At 36.9% G+C, this 15740-nt stretch overlaps 1 protein-coding gene across 4 annotated transcripts in view; it reads left to right on the forward strand.

The window, feature by feature from the left end:
• Window positions 1–398: 398 nt before the first annotated feature.
• ATF7IP (activating transcription factor 7 interacting protein) overlaps window positions 399–15740 on the forward strand; it is a 114987-nt gene continuing 99645 nt past the window's right edge. Inside the window, exons 1-2 of one of the 4 annotated variants that reach the window (XM_026069114.1) lie at window positions 399–567; window positions 2369–2396. Coding sequence is in view for 1 of the 4 variants with exons in the window: in XM_026069109.1 (XP_025924894.1) it covers window positions 759–918; window positions 2369–2396 (188 nt within the window). In the remaining 3 variants the exon portion in view is untranslated. Of the gene's footprint in view, window positions 568–742; window positions 919–2368; window positions 2397–15740 lie in introns of those variants that run through there. The other 3 variants (XM_026069109.1, XM_026069112.1, XM_026069116.1) reach the window with 3 other exon arrangements.

A 15740-nucleotide genomic window follows, 5' to 3' on the forward strand; every position in this document is an offset into this window, starting at 1 on the left:
CAGGCAGGCTTTTCGCATGTGCTAGGGAGGAGATACCCTAGCGCCCACGCAGCCACGTCCCATTGTGGCGGGAAGGCGAGGGGCAGGGCGAGGCGGCTCCTGCCGCCCTGCCCCCCCCTCTGCCGCCGCCTGCCGGGGCAGCGCCCCCTCGCAGCCAGAGCGGCGGCGCGCGCCTCGTTCTATCCTCAAACGCCCTTGGTCCCGGCAGGTTATCGCGAATAACCGTCTGCAACCGCCCGCCAAGGGGCGGAGCCAACTGCTCATTTAAATAACACGGCGGCTTATTTGCATGCTGCCAAGATGGCCGGCCCTGGGATTGGCCGGCGGCAAGGCAGCCCCCACTGCCGGCCCCTGCGCCCACGAAGGGGGTGGGGCCAGCCGGCAGAGGGGGAGGGGATACGCGGCTTATTTGCATAACGGCCCGGCGCGTGCGACAGGGGGAGGCGGCGTTGGTGCCTGGAGTGGGTTCCGATTTTGAATCTACGGCGGCAGCGGAGAGAAGACGGGGGAGCGGCGGCTGTCGCCGGAGCGCTGAGGCAGGGGCTGCCGCAGGACCCAGAAGCGCAGGTACTGCACGTCCCTCTCGGGGCGCGGGCGGCGGGTCGCGCTCTCACGGTGGCCGGGTAGTGGCAGCACTTTATGCCGAACGCTGCCCCGGGCTGTGATGCTGGCCGCAGTGCGCATGCTCGGGAGCTGCAGCTTTGCACACGCGCCACGCACCCACACTCACAAGCGCAGCACAGCTACGCACATATTGCATGGGAGCACGTGACTGGGCTCCAGTGCAGGCGGCGGTGCGCATGCGCGTTGCTGTTTCTCCACTGAGGTGGAGGCAGGTGGGGAGCGTGGTGTGGGGACGCTTCTTCCTCCGCCCCCCACGTGTGGTGGGCTCCCTGCGGCGGCCGCGTTGGATCACAGGTAGGTCTGACGGGGGCAGGGCAAAGCTGAGATTCTGCACTGAGTCCTACAAGGCACCATGAGCCTGGAAGTATCAGGCAGTTGTCTCTGTTTCGCTTTCCTGTTATACACGTGTGAGTTGAGGTGGGGGCGCTCTTTTACACCACACCAGAGGGGTGTTTAGGTGGAACGGGGCGGATCTGGCTGTGTAGTGCCTCGAAAGCACTACCTTACGTATGTCTGGATTGGGGATAGTGTTACCTAAGTAGTGCTGTATGTAGCTGATGAATATACTCGTAAATATAGCAGATGTTGAAGTTGAGGGTTGTGGTGGATGGGTTGGGGAAACAAGTAGAAAACCGTTCTTCTCGTTATTGTGCTCAAGAACATGGTGATAAAATTTCAGATAAAAGTTTCTGACGCAAGTGTGCTTGTGAACTTAGTAGAAATGAGGGCATTTCAGAGGGAAAAACTGGTCTAGTTCTTCATTATTTATGTGATGTCATCAGTAATTTATTATAAAGTGAACTAAACAAGGACAGAATTGTTACTTCAGGTTGTCCTGGAGGCCTATGTTGAACAAAATGGCAGAAGTTAACAGTGTAGTATATGCATATAAAGAATGTACACTTGGTCTTCTACTTTTCTTTATATTTATATATTTAAAAATTGAAATCATAGCTTAATACTACATTTTAATCCTGGTGTGATACTAGGGCATTTTAGAGATGTAGCATTGTCCTCGACCATTTTTTTTTCCTCTTGGCAGGTATATTCCCTTCCAATTAGTTCTCCTAATACTTGACAGATATCCAGTGGAAATGCCTGCATTAGAATATTTTGTTGCATAATAGGCATAATAGTAATCTTCAAATAACTCTTCATATTGTGACGTCAGTTCTGACCCTTAACATTGAGAGGCTTGTTGGATAGCATTCTTCTTTTGATGGAAAAATATCTATCTAAAATGGAGAGGGGGAGATGAGCATTGCCTGGCTCAACTCTGTTAGGGAACAATCACTGAGCTTAAAACTGCTGCCTTTGTGCAGTCACAGACAAATAACACTTGTAAATTTAGACACCTAATTTAACATGGTATCTGATTGTCAGAAACAGGACAATATTTTAAAAAATACTATATTTTTCCCATTTTACACAAGTAAAGAGTGTTCTTATGAATGAATTTATGTGAATTCACATCTAGAAGATCAATATATTGTACAAGCATGCTCTCTGGATTTCTTTTGCAAGTTTAAACACATTTTGAGCCGTCTTCTGTTGTATAAGGTTGTTCTAATTACAGTTATTACAGTTATTAATACTGAGTTTATATTTACTTCTTGTTTATAAAGCATAAAGAATGTACTGAATGTCTGCTTAAGCCTGGTACAAAAGGTTAAGTATGAATTCAGTACACAAAGAACTAATATGAATGTAAGAAACAAGTGTTTTTTTTTTTTTTTCTGATTAGATGCTGTTTTGGGCAGTCCCAAGGGAAGGTATGACGGAGAGTATTACCTTGAATATTAAAAACTCTTTAAAATGCTCTGCTGTTATGTGATCTTGGCTAGGTAATTTCTCAGTTTGTACATCTGTGAAATGGGGCTAATGGTAGCTGTCAGGACCGTCATTAAATGCATTCACTAATGTTTGCTTGAGGACTTGTACAGTTGACAAATCTTTGCAAGTAAAATCGTATTTTTATCCTTAATTCTTGCAGTTATTTTATATGCTCTGGAAGTATCAAATTGAGTTCTTAGGTACACATCATCCAGAAAAGAATAGCACTACTCATTTTGAATAGCAGTGAGTTTTTAGATAGATGCCAAGTAATTAAAATGCAGAAAATGTAGTTTTGGTACTGTTTACAAGTAACTGCTCATGTGTACTCTTTTTCAAAGAATCTTAAGAGATCTTCATGCTCCCATCATTGTTTTTGGTTTGATAGACTTGTTACGTTGCTTCCAGTAAAAGGTTTTTTTTATGAGTTGCAACCTTGCTCCAAAGTGTAGTAGTACTGAACTGATGATTCCTGTGATTTGTGGAACGGTTTTGTATTTTGTTGTATGAATTAATTTAACAAGATTATCTTGATTGTTCTATAGGTTTGAAACTGATCTTACATAATTGATTCATGGGAGAATACAATAATAATATACATAATTTAAAACAGTTCATTTGATGCTGTTGTTGTGGAACCTCTTAATTTCTTATTTCCCACCAATTATGAAGTCTCTTTTCAATAAGATGCTACTCCCTGTAGACATGCATGCATACTATAGTCTTCAGTGTTTGCTGATATCTCCTGCTTTGGCTTGTATGCCCATTTCACATATTTAGAAGCTCAACATGAACTGTAGCATGTTAATTTTCTTGTAAAGGGTCCTTTGGCAATCCTTTCAGAGTTTGGGGATAAGGACAGGAAACTTGGTCTAATATGGAAATAGCTTCCCCCCCAGCATAAGATGATGTTACTAGCCAAGAGCCTGAACTTCTTAAAGATGAAAATTATGATAAAATGTGTTTAAAATGTTTCTCTGCTTGCCAGAGGTTCTGTAAAATACATATTTAAAATTATGTTTTAAAACTCTATTGTAGTAACTAAGCCATAGAGAATGAAGGGTGTGTTTTTCAGTGTGCTTGATTGTGATTTGGGGGAGAAGACATATTTTCTGTGTGTTTTCTTTTTTTTTAAAGGATATTTAAAATATTTCCATTCTGAAAGATAGTTGACCAAACCAGATGTTATTTTTCTTCTTCCAAAACAAGAGAACAGCAGAGGAATTTTCCCCAATCTAGATTTTTTTAGTATGAATAATTATTAATTAGGCTTATCTAGGCTTACTGTCAGGAATTAAGTTTATGCCAAAAATCTCAAGGATATATATGAAATATAGATAGGAAGGCCAAAAGACACCTATCATTTTTAAATAGTTTGCAATCTTAATACATTTTTCCATTTACTATCCACCTGTGTTTTTCTATGTTGTGTGCTAGTCATATGTTTATATCAGTTTATTTTGGAAATTACTGCAGTGTCACGGATATACATCATAATTTTCCTAAAGGATATTAGATGAGAAAATAAGTTGTGAGTTGTAAAACCATTATGTTGTCTGTGTGTGTGAATGTGGATTTTTTTTTTTTGCTTTGTTGTCTCCCCCCCCCAATATATTTTGATGAATCTCTCTTAAATGCAGTGAATTCTAAGATTGTGAAAGTTTTACAGTTATAATTGTGGCTAGACTGCTTACTTCTCTTTAATATATGATATTACTTTGAGAGGCTTATCTATGCTTACATAGTGATTGAGAATTCATAGGCTGCCCAACACAAATGATTTTTTTACAATGTATATTTGTAACTCTCAGTAACTTCATTTATGGTCATTGTATGATACGCTGTATTGTATGAAAAAGTGGCTCTTCTGTTAAAGTGTTTACATCATATCTTAAGAAACAATGATCATCATGTTGCAGTGACTTACCAAATATAGGATGGAGAGTAAAGGGTATTTTGATCTTGCTTTTTGACAGCTCATTAAGAAGCAGAGAAAAAGTGAGGCTGGCCTCTAAAATGATCTCTGTAACCATTTTTTCTTGTTGAATTAGACAATTGTGGAGTACCTTAATCTCTGAATGAATGTTTAGAAGTGAATTCAGTAATACTTTATATTTAAAATTTCTGCAGCTCAGTCTTTCTTGGGTTATTAAAGCCTAGTGGTTGATCTCAAAGCAGATGACTGTACAGGGTTGTAGCGTGGATGAATTTTTCAGCCAGGAAGGTCTGGAGCATGTATTTTGTTTGGATATTGTGGTGGGTGTTGTTTTCAGTTGTCTTCTCCCTGCCCCCCAGCAAAATTTTGCATAATGTTCTGGAATCTTAATTTTCATTTTCCTGAAGAGGCTTGTTGTAGCCTTTGTAATGTATTTAAGTATCTTCTTTTTCTTTCTGTAGTAATAGGAGTCAGGAAATTCATGAGTTTATATTTGGAATGTTTAAGCATCTGATTTTTCAAATTTATTACTAGCCTACAGATCAAACTGTAACACTGAGTGTGATCAATTCTGAAAATTCTGTGTTTTGATTTGATTGCATATTCTGATCTTGGTTAATGTTCTAGTTTCTGTCTCTGAAAGTTACTAATATTCTGTCTTGACTGTTTGTATGCATATAGTATAGCTATAACATCCCAAACTGAAAGGTAGAGTTTCGGGTATGCTTGAGTTTTATGTGGCTTTATGCATTTTATGTTTTCATTTGAGGTTATGTTAGACACTTTTCAAACAAAAAGCAGAATACTGTCAGTGAAAAGTGCATGTGTTCATGAAAGTTAAAAAATGGAGAAATAAGGTTATTAAATAGCACTTGTGAGTGTGCCACTACTAAGCAAAAAGATACATATGTGCTTGCCAAGTACCAATTTTTTTTTATTTAATTTTTTTTTAAAACTTAACAAAGTGCAAYGTTGGTATGTGACAAAAATGTTTTTTAATTGTGTGACAGCCATAGAAGCTTTAACAAAAACTTGCTCAATTCTGATATGGTAACCCAGTTTTATGTGATCATTCTGTCAATTGATCTCTCCTCGCTAATTCTTGAAATAGTTGTTCATTTTCACTTGAACTAGTAGTAAGTATCAAAGATAAGTTCCTGCAAATTTTGTGAAAAGAAGCAGCTGGGGTGAGGAAAGAGACTAAAATTCCCTCTAGTGAGGGGGAAGGCAGGGAGAACTCAGCAGGTGCACACTGTTTTTGTTGATAACTAGTTGGCCAGTTAGCACATAGGTATTGTCTGTCAAAGCAGTGTGGAAGCTGTCACATCAACATGCAAATTCAGACTAGGCATGTATGTGCACTCACTTGCCCAGTGTAGTAAGGCACTAATGATAACCTGAGGTTATTGTGATTAAAAAGTAGCAAGACAAACTTCACAAATTTGGAGGACATGTGACTTCATTGGCTCCATTTCTCACTGATTATCTTGTTTAATATTGAGATACACTTTTAAAAGTGTCACTGTATGTAAAAGCCAGTGCCTTTTTAAGTAATGTTTCCTTGGTTTGTAGCCAAAGGTTTAATAGTGAAATGTGTGTACATTAAATAAATGCATGATCCTCAGTTGCCCCTAAGTTTCCATCATATAGTTATGGAGGAGTCAGGAATACTATTTCCTTTGTAGGTATAATTGCCCTTTACGCTTGCTTGTGATTTCTGAGATAACTCTTAAAAATATTAGCAATGCCCTTTAAGATGTTTTATTTTGAGCTGTGCATGTTATAAATGACTAAAATCTGTACTGGTGAGTTACCAGCTCTTGTTTCTTCCAGGAACAAATATTAAATCATGTGAGATATTAGTAAACTAGGTAGTTGGATGCAAAGGTTTTTTTTATAGGGCATTTGTGTTTTTGTTTTTAACAGCTTCTCTTTTCTAAAATATTTAGGTAAACTAATACAGCTTACTTGTAGGGTATAACCTGGATATTTTTAATACAGAAATAATGTTTTTCTTTCTTAGATTCAATTTCTAAAAAATGCTCTTTTGTAAATTCATACACTCGAAGCACAGATTTATGAGTGATATCACTGTTGATAGTTCAGCTAGCTGTTCAAATAACCTGCACATTTGCAATGCTCTGTCATTTTGTGTTGTTCTAAGCATTATCCTCCATTTCACAATACTGTAAAGAGATGGTATGTTATAAAAACCTGACATGAAAGAAAGCTCTTTCTACATACATTTGCCTCCAACTTAATACAGTTTCAAGAAAGTCATTCGAAATGGGCATTGAATTTTAATTCTTTCAACTAAGTACTTTAAAGTGCTTTTTGTAGCAAACTAGCACAATGCACGATGACTTCTGTCAATATGTTGAAAAACTCCCTTTGAGTCCTAGTTAACCTGCCATCAGGTGTCTTGGACTTAGGGCAATCTTCTCAAATACTGAGCAAACTTTGGTTTTCTGATTCTTGTGTGTTTCTTGTCTCATAATTTTTTTTTCTCATTAATTTTTTTATCTTTTCTTGCAGTACCACGTGAGAGTTGATGTTTCTTAAATTTAGTTTACTGGCCTGTGTAAATATAGGAATAAAAGGGGTTTTCAGTTGATGGTCTAGTGAAACTTTAATTCAGATGCATAAAAACAGAGTAACATTCTCTCATGAATTTCATCAGTACAAGAATTGTTTTCAGTTTTTGTCCACTAGGGTTAATTAACATACTACTTAACAGAAGAGGATAAATGAGAAAATTAGATGGGATGTATGTGTTTTGTACATAAGAAAGTGTGGATGACACAGCAAAAGAAACTGGTTATTGGTTTTTTTCAGTGCCTTATGCTACTCTTACAATGTGAAATGATTTAAAACTCAAGTCTGAACATCCAAAATATTCTGGCTCTCCATGATTCCTTGGGTTTGGCATAAAAGCAGCTCTAGTATAAAATCTGACCTTTAGTGGTGATACTTAAAAATGGGGATAGTAGCTTGAAATTACTTACATAGCAAAAGAATTAGAGAAATGACAGGGTACCATTCTCTGAGGGTGTTTTTGTTTAATGTTCATGCGGGAGGATGGAAAAGGGAAGTTCTATTTTAAAGTTTATTTAACTTGTGACCGGAATAGTGCAACTTGCTGAAATGATACTGCAGTGGGTTGGCATGTTATCAAAACAGGGCAGAGTTAAGGATGTTTGAAATTTTTATTATGCATTTAAGAGAAATCTAAATATACCAAACTATATAAGTTTAAATTCTATTCTGTGGGGTTTGGGGTTTTTTTTTGCTTTTTGTTTTTGTTTTGAGAACCTGTATAGATGCTACCTTAATTCCATGTTAACAGTTTCACTTTAATGTTTCCTGGACAAAAGCATTCTCAGATGAGTTACTTTAAATCCTAGTTTTGTGCTTAATCAAACATTTTGATTTATTTTAAAATCAGCTAATCTGTTTTATAGTTTTAAAGTATTAACACACATATATATGCTAACTTAGATATGTTGGATTAACTCTGAGTACATGCATTTCTAAGCATTCTTTTTTTTTTTTATTGAGACCGCACATCTGTGTTAATACATCAGGATCTTCACATGTTTATGAAGCTTTCTGACAAGATAGGGTGATTGACTGCAGCAGTAGGAGTGCGACATGGGTTCTGTTTCTTCTGGCTCAGTGAAGGTGTTTTATGAATTCGTTTGCCAATTAGTTAAGCCTGCTCAAACCTACTGAAGTCATTGAATTTACATATGTAGAATTCAGGTCTGAATATTAAAGAATGCAATATGACGTGAGTATATTTTCATAATTTAGAACCCTTAATAGGTTTATGTTGAATTTCTAGGACTAGAGATTAGAATTTTTCTTAAATTGACTTTTGATCTAGGAATTTCATAGATGTAGTAAGCACAGAATTATCTTTCTTAAAACATTGCTACCATAAAAGCTGTAGTGTATGTATATTTATCATATATTATGCATGAATTCTGAAATCTTAACGTTACTGTAAATTCCTGTAAGCTGAAGGTTTGTTATGTGTGAGGTTAAACGTAGGCAATTTTGGCTTATAACTGGTTACTCTAAAACATTTCTTTCAAACGTGTTGTAAATCTGATTTTGATTTGGCAAATAGCTCTTAGTGGGGAGAAAAGTTTCAGTGTAGTGAGTAATTTTAGAGCATTTTGCATGAAATGAAATTGTTCTCCTGTCTTCACAAATTTGTTTCCAAGCATTTGGGCATTTACACTTCAACCATATTTTTAGTTACCTGAATCCATTATCAAAGATACTTGTAACTGATTTAGCCGCTCATGCGTATGTTGTATGTGTTTTCCCTCGAATTGCAAATCCTTTTGGTCTTGCATTAGCCAGGTAGTGTATTCCAACATTTTGTTCAAGTTCCAAATACTAACTTTGGTGAAGATGTGAGTACATCAGACAACTACTGCTGGAATGATTAATCAGTTCTGAAATAACTAACTACATTTGGCAACAGACATGCAGAATTATGTGAGTTTAGATGTCTCCATAAAAAATGGGCCATGAAGTTTTTTTGCGGTGTGTGTAAGATTAGGAATCATTTAAATTTAATTTACTTCAAGATAAAGTCCAATGTGCTCTTGCAATTATTTTATTTTAAAATAGCCACATTTGGATTTTCTAGAACAGGCATACCTAATGCAGTGAGATAGATACAGAAGAATTCTCTTCAGGACTGATCCACTGTTGCCCGAATAAGAGTAGATGATTTGCATTAATAGAAAGACCTTAAAGGGGAACCTCTACTGTCCTAAGTTCTGCACACGTCAAAATCATGTATTCATTCTGCCTCCCCCCCCAATAGGTTCCGATAACAATTCTTTAGGAACAAACTACTCTATATCCTTAAAAAAAAAACTAGCAAAATTGCTGAAGGGATTTTAGGTACAAATTTCTTCTTTAAAAAAAACTTATAAAATGCAACATACTGTATAATTTATAAAGATGTAGATATTTGGTTTCTGTGGTGATTGAAGTTCTTTAATGTTCTAGGGTTTTTTGTTAGCTTCCGTATTTATAGAGCAGAGCAAACTTCCATTTTCAAGTAAAACTGTTTTGTTGGGCAACTAATATTACAAAATGCTTTGGAATATATGGTACTGTTAAAATGTATAGATCATTTTCTTAAGCCTCGTTTTTTTAAGGACTGAAATGAGGCTACTTTTGAAAAGTATTCCCTAATGTTTGTCAGTTCTATGCATGATTTGGCTCTATATCTGTGGCTGTTAATATGTGACATGGATTCTGAACAGCCTGGAGTCAGGAAGGATTTGAAATATGTGATTTAAATTCTGGATCACAGACATACTAAGGCTGTCTCAGTTCACGTCTAATGGTTCTTGGTTTATTTTTTCTTTCTTTCTTTACCAGTTGTGCTCCGAGTAGCTGCAATGTTGCAGCATGTGCATTAACCATTTTCTGCCTGTCCAAGAAACCGTTCCTCTGGCCCCCCTCTGACTGTGCAGTTTGTTGCAATGTGGTAAAGAGGGAGGTGCTTTGCTGTATAAATGTTTTATCCACTGCTGAGTTGTCACTGAGTGGCTGGTCTTGACTGCACATTGCAGCCATCTTAATCACGTTTTTAGTGCAGCTGAGACAGTGCAGTTTCAAAATGGCTGACGAAGTGTTCTTCATTGCAGCAGTTTAGCTTAACTGTATGCAAATGAACAGAGCTGTTGGCATCACATGCTTCAGACTTTAGAGGTAAGCACCAGCTCTGCTTTGCTGAGAAACAATTTCAAACTTTTGTTTAAGCAAAATGAATTAATTCTAAGCTGTGTAAAATACCTTAAAATATTTTTCCTTTTTTGTCAGCAGGAGGGCTTTTCTCTCTCTCTCTCTCTCTCTCTCTGTGTGTGTGTGTCTCCCTCTCTCTCCCCCTCTCTCTCAATTAATTCATAGACATTTACTCTTTTCCAATTACTGAGTAGACTGGGTGGGACAGAAGAGGTCAAAGGTCATACCCATATGTCTTGCTAATCAAGTAATTAAATTTTGGCTCACTTCCTTACCAGGCCAGAAAACACTCACTTCTTGCTGCCCTTCCTCAAAAGCCTGCCTTGTATTTTAATTAAACATAAAATAAACTCTAGACAAATGCAACAAAAAATTTAATTGATTAGCTAGACTTACATTTGATAATAATAATTTTCAACCTGTTTTTTTTTCCCAGTGATAAATGACAACTACTTAACCTGTGTAAATACATTGGAGTAACAATGATTGTGTAAATGTTAACTAGCTTTCAGGTAGCAGTTATTTGCTATTCAAAAATAATACTTGCTACTGTAAGTAGCAGAACTGCTACAAATGGCAATTTATCTTTAAATTCTTCCTTGATTTCATTTATATAACTTAATTCAAATCTGAATTTAAAAGTTTTGTGGTTTCATGTGGCCTAGTCTCTTCCTGTGTGTGTTACTGCTTGAAGGTGGCCTAGCTATCTGTCATGTTTGATGCTCGTTAAAAAGTGGTTGATAGGTGTCAGCGTCCAGAGATGTGGATATGGAAGAAAAGTAGCACTCAACTTTTTTCCGCTGGGGAGGGGAAGAAAAGGAGGAGGAAGGAGAAGACATTTTTCCCCACCAGTCAATTATTTTCTTCCTTTCTGTCTGTCTCAAATACCTAACTAATGTTATTAGGGGTTTTTAAGTTAGACATGAGTTAATTTTAGAATAACCAAACAGGGAGTGTCTTGAAGTTCTCCAGAAACATATGAGGAGCAGCAGAAGAACTGGATAACTCATCAGGACATAGATCACAGTATTTTCCTGGTCTGAAGTTGAACTTTAGTGCAAAGGATGTGAAAGTCAGTATTAAACACTTAAATATTAAGGAAGAACTGAAGTTTTTTGCATGTTAATTTGGTATGTTTAATGTATTCTGTAATAAAGTACCTTCTGGTTAAAAAGTTAGCTTAAATACCTGTTCCTGTAATGATCTTTTGAAGTTAATGGCAATATACTGTTGTGAAGAAACTAAATATTCAGAGCATATAGTGCACATCTGTTTCTCAGGAGACCTAGTGTCTGCATGGTTACAGTATGTATTTGATATAAAGAAATAAAAATATCGATAAAATGCAGTCATTGAAGGCCAAGCTGATTGCTGACTAAAGCTAACTGTAAATTTGTAATTAATTGGTCATAGAATTTTTCTACTTTAGGATAAAAGATCAGTGACAGGAATAGAATGCATTCATGATCACAGGTGATAATGAAACAGAGGTAGGTAAGTAGTTTCATTCCCTGTTTTTCTATTGCTAGTGTTTGTGCAGTGGTCTCAACTTAGGCCAGCTTTTAGCTTGTAGTGGCTTGTCTTGATTGGACAGGATGGTTGAGATCCTGAAAGCATATGGGCACTGTCAAATGACTGAAAGCTTGGACAACAAATTGATCTTAATGGATTTATCTCTATAAAATGTAAAGTTTTGCCATAGAGTCACCTTACCTAATAAAAGTAGAATAATAATGTAGGTGGGTTTCCTTCTTTCCCATCCCCCAATCAGTAATCTTTCTGGTTTTCTGCAAGATACTGGGTCGAGTCATCCTGACCCCAATTTTATAAATAAGATTACTGAGGTAGGGGTGTGCGTGTTTAAAAGCAGTTATTGTTGCTGATTAATTCCAGATGTTAATATCCTATACTGTCCAAAGCAAGGAGAAAGAAATTATTCTTTATAATCAGATCGCCCTTTATATTTCCACATTGAAATTAAATCCTACTTTGTAATTATTGAAGGGGATGAAGTTCTGTGCTTAAAACCATATTTTATTGTACATGTCCTGTTAGAGACTAAAAACAGGAGCATATGAAAAGCTTATAAAAAAAATAAGCATATCATAATAATTGTCAAGCCCTATTGGTTCTGTGGGGGTTTTTTTGTTTGTTTGTTTTTACTTTTTTTTGGAAACAGGAAAAGGGAAAGTAGCATATTCTTTGACATTCATTGTCAGGAGTGGTTTTTCACATGTATTACATTTGAGAACAATAATGTGTGCACATTCATACCAGATCTTTCATACAGTGTTTTTTGTGCTTTTTTTTTGGTACCCATGTTTTTTTTTTTCCTGTGAGCTAGGTAAGCTTATTCCCATTTTACAGATGAGGCACGATGCACAAGAGAGGTTGCCAGAGTTCTAGAGGGAAGCTCTCCTTGTCTCCTCAGTGTTTGCCTTTTCCTTTGTGTTTTGTTTACTTCACTCTCTAACAGGCCATTTTGGAAAGCAGTGCCCTTCTTGGAAGGGCGAGAGGAAATGACTGGCCCAGCAGGGACCCTGAGAGTGTTTCTGTTGGGGGGGGGGGGAGCGGGGGATGTAGGGTGTTTTGAAACCTTTGTGTTACATATGGAACACATCCCTGTTTTCAGAAGTCTGAGTATATGATAATACTTCCTATACAATAATACTGGTAGCTGACGGTATTACCCTTCCTTTCCCCTCCCTCCCATGCTTTTGTTATTAATAGTTTGTTCTTGAGTAGTTGAAAAGGAAATGAACAACACTGATCTACCTGCATAGGGAATGCAGCACTTTAATAGGTGCAAAAACATGCTTTTAATAAATTTTTAATATGATGTTCATGATTTGACTTAAATAGTTGTCTAATAAATTAACAACAATTCAACTGAATTGATCACTGTACATTTTTAATGCAAGGTAACACTGAGAGCATTGTCATACTGTGTTCAGTGTTCTTGTGTTTGCATTTTCTCTACTTTTGAGATCTGCTGCATTCTAGAACAATTAGACCTAAATTTGAAGGATAGGCTTTCAGAGGTAAATACTTTACTAATAGGCTAGCACTGTCAAATACATGTGAGTTTCAAAGGAAAATGCCCAACAGTAATTTACTTGGAAGAAATGTATAGATTCAGATTTTTAAAAATTCATTTTTGTGCAGATTTGATTTTTAAAAATTACTTTTTTCATTTGTGCCTCATGGAAGTATTTGCATAGGTGTTCATTAGTAAAATTTATTTGCTTGGAACCATTCTAACATGGCTTTGGGGGGGGTAATCTTTTTAAAACTCAGAATTGTCTCAATTTGCACAGCTGCATCTTCTTTTTCAGTAGATATTTTGGGAGCAAACAATTTCAGGCAGGATTCGAACCAAACTGGAATGGACTGCTGAATTAATGCAGTACTCTGTAATGCATGCAAATCACTTTCAAACAGCTGACTCGGTTGGGTCTTTAAGTAGTAGAAATAAATGGTTACCAAGCATTTAGAACTGTTTTGAATCTTAAATACTTAATCACATTACGACTCTATTCTTAAACAGTTAAGTTGGGCCTTTTATTTTTTAGATGTAAACTTTATTATTTTTTCTCAAGAATGTAGAGTCTTCAAAGGAGATGTGAGTTTGCAAATGTTAATTTTTTTCATCATCTTGATATGCAGGTTTAGATCTGTCAGTTTAACAACAAAATTCTTCATGTAAACTGAAGGGAGCAAAATGTGTTTCTCTAAAGTTGGTAACAAGCCAGGCTGAATATTTTCCCTTTGAAAATAATAATAGGCATATTTCACTCTGTCGCAGCTTAGAAGTTACTGATTTTGGACATTTTCAGATGCTTTTTCTACAGTAAAAAAAAAAAAAAGTGGATACAATTAGTATCAGCCCCCCCCCCCCTTTCTTGCACTCTCTGCTTCAACTAGTATAGTCTTCTGCTGTGAAGTATCTTGAAATAAACCACACTGGCTAAAATAGGCATGTGCCTGGATATACCGTTCCATATTACAGAAATGAACATCACTTTCTGTGCTTTTCAAAGACCAAAGTGAAGAAATCTAGGGAAATTCCAAACTTTTGGCTAACCTTGTACGTGAATAATTGGTTTTGTTTCATGCTTTGGAAAAGAGGCTAAGTTGGGGGGTGGGGTGGGGGTGTAGGTGTATTACCTAAACAGGGCCCAGCACCACCCCACCCCCCATTCAACTCTTAGACAGGTTTCGTTTCTTTTTTTTTTTTTTTTGACTTTCTGTCTATCAAATACTTTCAGATGCTTTTATATCTAAAATTGAATGTGGTTAGGAAAAGTATTCTTCTATAGCAGGTCTTTCCATACCTTTCTATTCTGAGATGAATTCACTGTGAAATATGAAAGACAATATCCATCAATTTCAAAAGTACCAATTGAAACCATGCAGCTAATAATTCTTTTGAACACAACTTGCTTTATAACTTTTGAATGTAACATCTGCTGTTTAAGGTCACTTCTGATTTTTAGACTAGAACATGGTGCGTGTGTGTTTGGAGGCAGTGTCCAAGTTAACAGGCTTTGAGAATGCAAAGTAATAAAAGCTTTCTCAGGTGTTTTTATATTGAGTGCATACTAAATGTGGGAAAGGAAGGCAGACATTTCAGCTTTTTTGTAATGGCAATCACTGGAGAATATAAGTGAATAAGCTACTGTTTATTCTCTCAGGATAGATTCTCCCATTTAAAAAAAACTCACATTTTGGAAGCAAAGTATCTAAAATAGTCACGGTGCTAGTTCTCATGATTTGTCTGTTTTGTATGTGACGCACAGATGTTGCTGCAGTTGATTTGGGGCTTAGCAAGCCCTCTAGTTATTTCAGTTTACCTTTGTCATGGAGACAGCCCACTGTGCTCTTTATTGCTTAGTTGGTGTGTTTCTGAATGCTAAACCAACTGCTTTTCCTCTACATGAAAAATATTTTTTATTTGAAACTAGTTTTATCACAGCTAATTGTGCGTGCAGCAAGATGCAACAAGGAGTAAAAAAGAACTTAAAACCAAGGGAGTGTCCTTGAGTTTGCTGGGAATGTTCTGGAAGCAGGGTGGTGCCTTGCTGAATACAGCAGATGGAGAGCTAATCTTCTGGGCTGGTAGCAAGCTCTGGCTTGGACTTCTGCTAGCGGACTGGAGCTGAGACGTTACACAAACTAGAAAATGTTATGCGTAAATGATCTTTTTTGTCATGTCTGTTTTACTGTGTCTTGAACCTTACTATTATGTTGGTATATGTGCACAAGGCTGTAGAACAATTTTCTTTTTTCGTATGTGGGAGATGCAGTGTTTTTTGGTTCACTTTTGTAAAGCAGCATCGGTGCCTTTATTTTCAAGCACTGAGGCTGTTCATCTGATAATTCATTCAGCAAATCATAATAGCGTCACTGAAAGATGTATTTTACACAGTGCTTAACATACACAAATCTGTCCAAAAGTAATATAAATCTTAAGATTTCTATAAAGTAAAAGCAGAGCAGCACCAGATGGCTTGTGTAGTTCATGGTTGTGATTTAACCTGACAGTCATTCTGGGAAAATAATTGATTTTGCC

This window comes from Apteryx rowi, unplaced genomic scaffold (assembly GCF_003343035.1).
Source record: "Apteryx rowi isolate R43461 unplaced genomic scaffold, aptRow1 scaffold_287, whole genome shotgun sequence".
Lineage (NCBI taxonomy): Eukaryota > Metazoa > Chordata > Aves > Apterygiformes > Apterygidae > Apteryx > Apteryx rowi.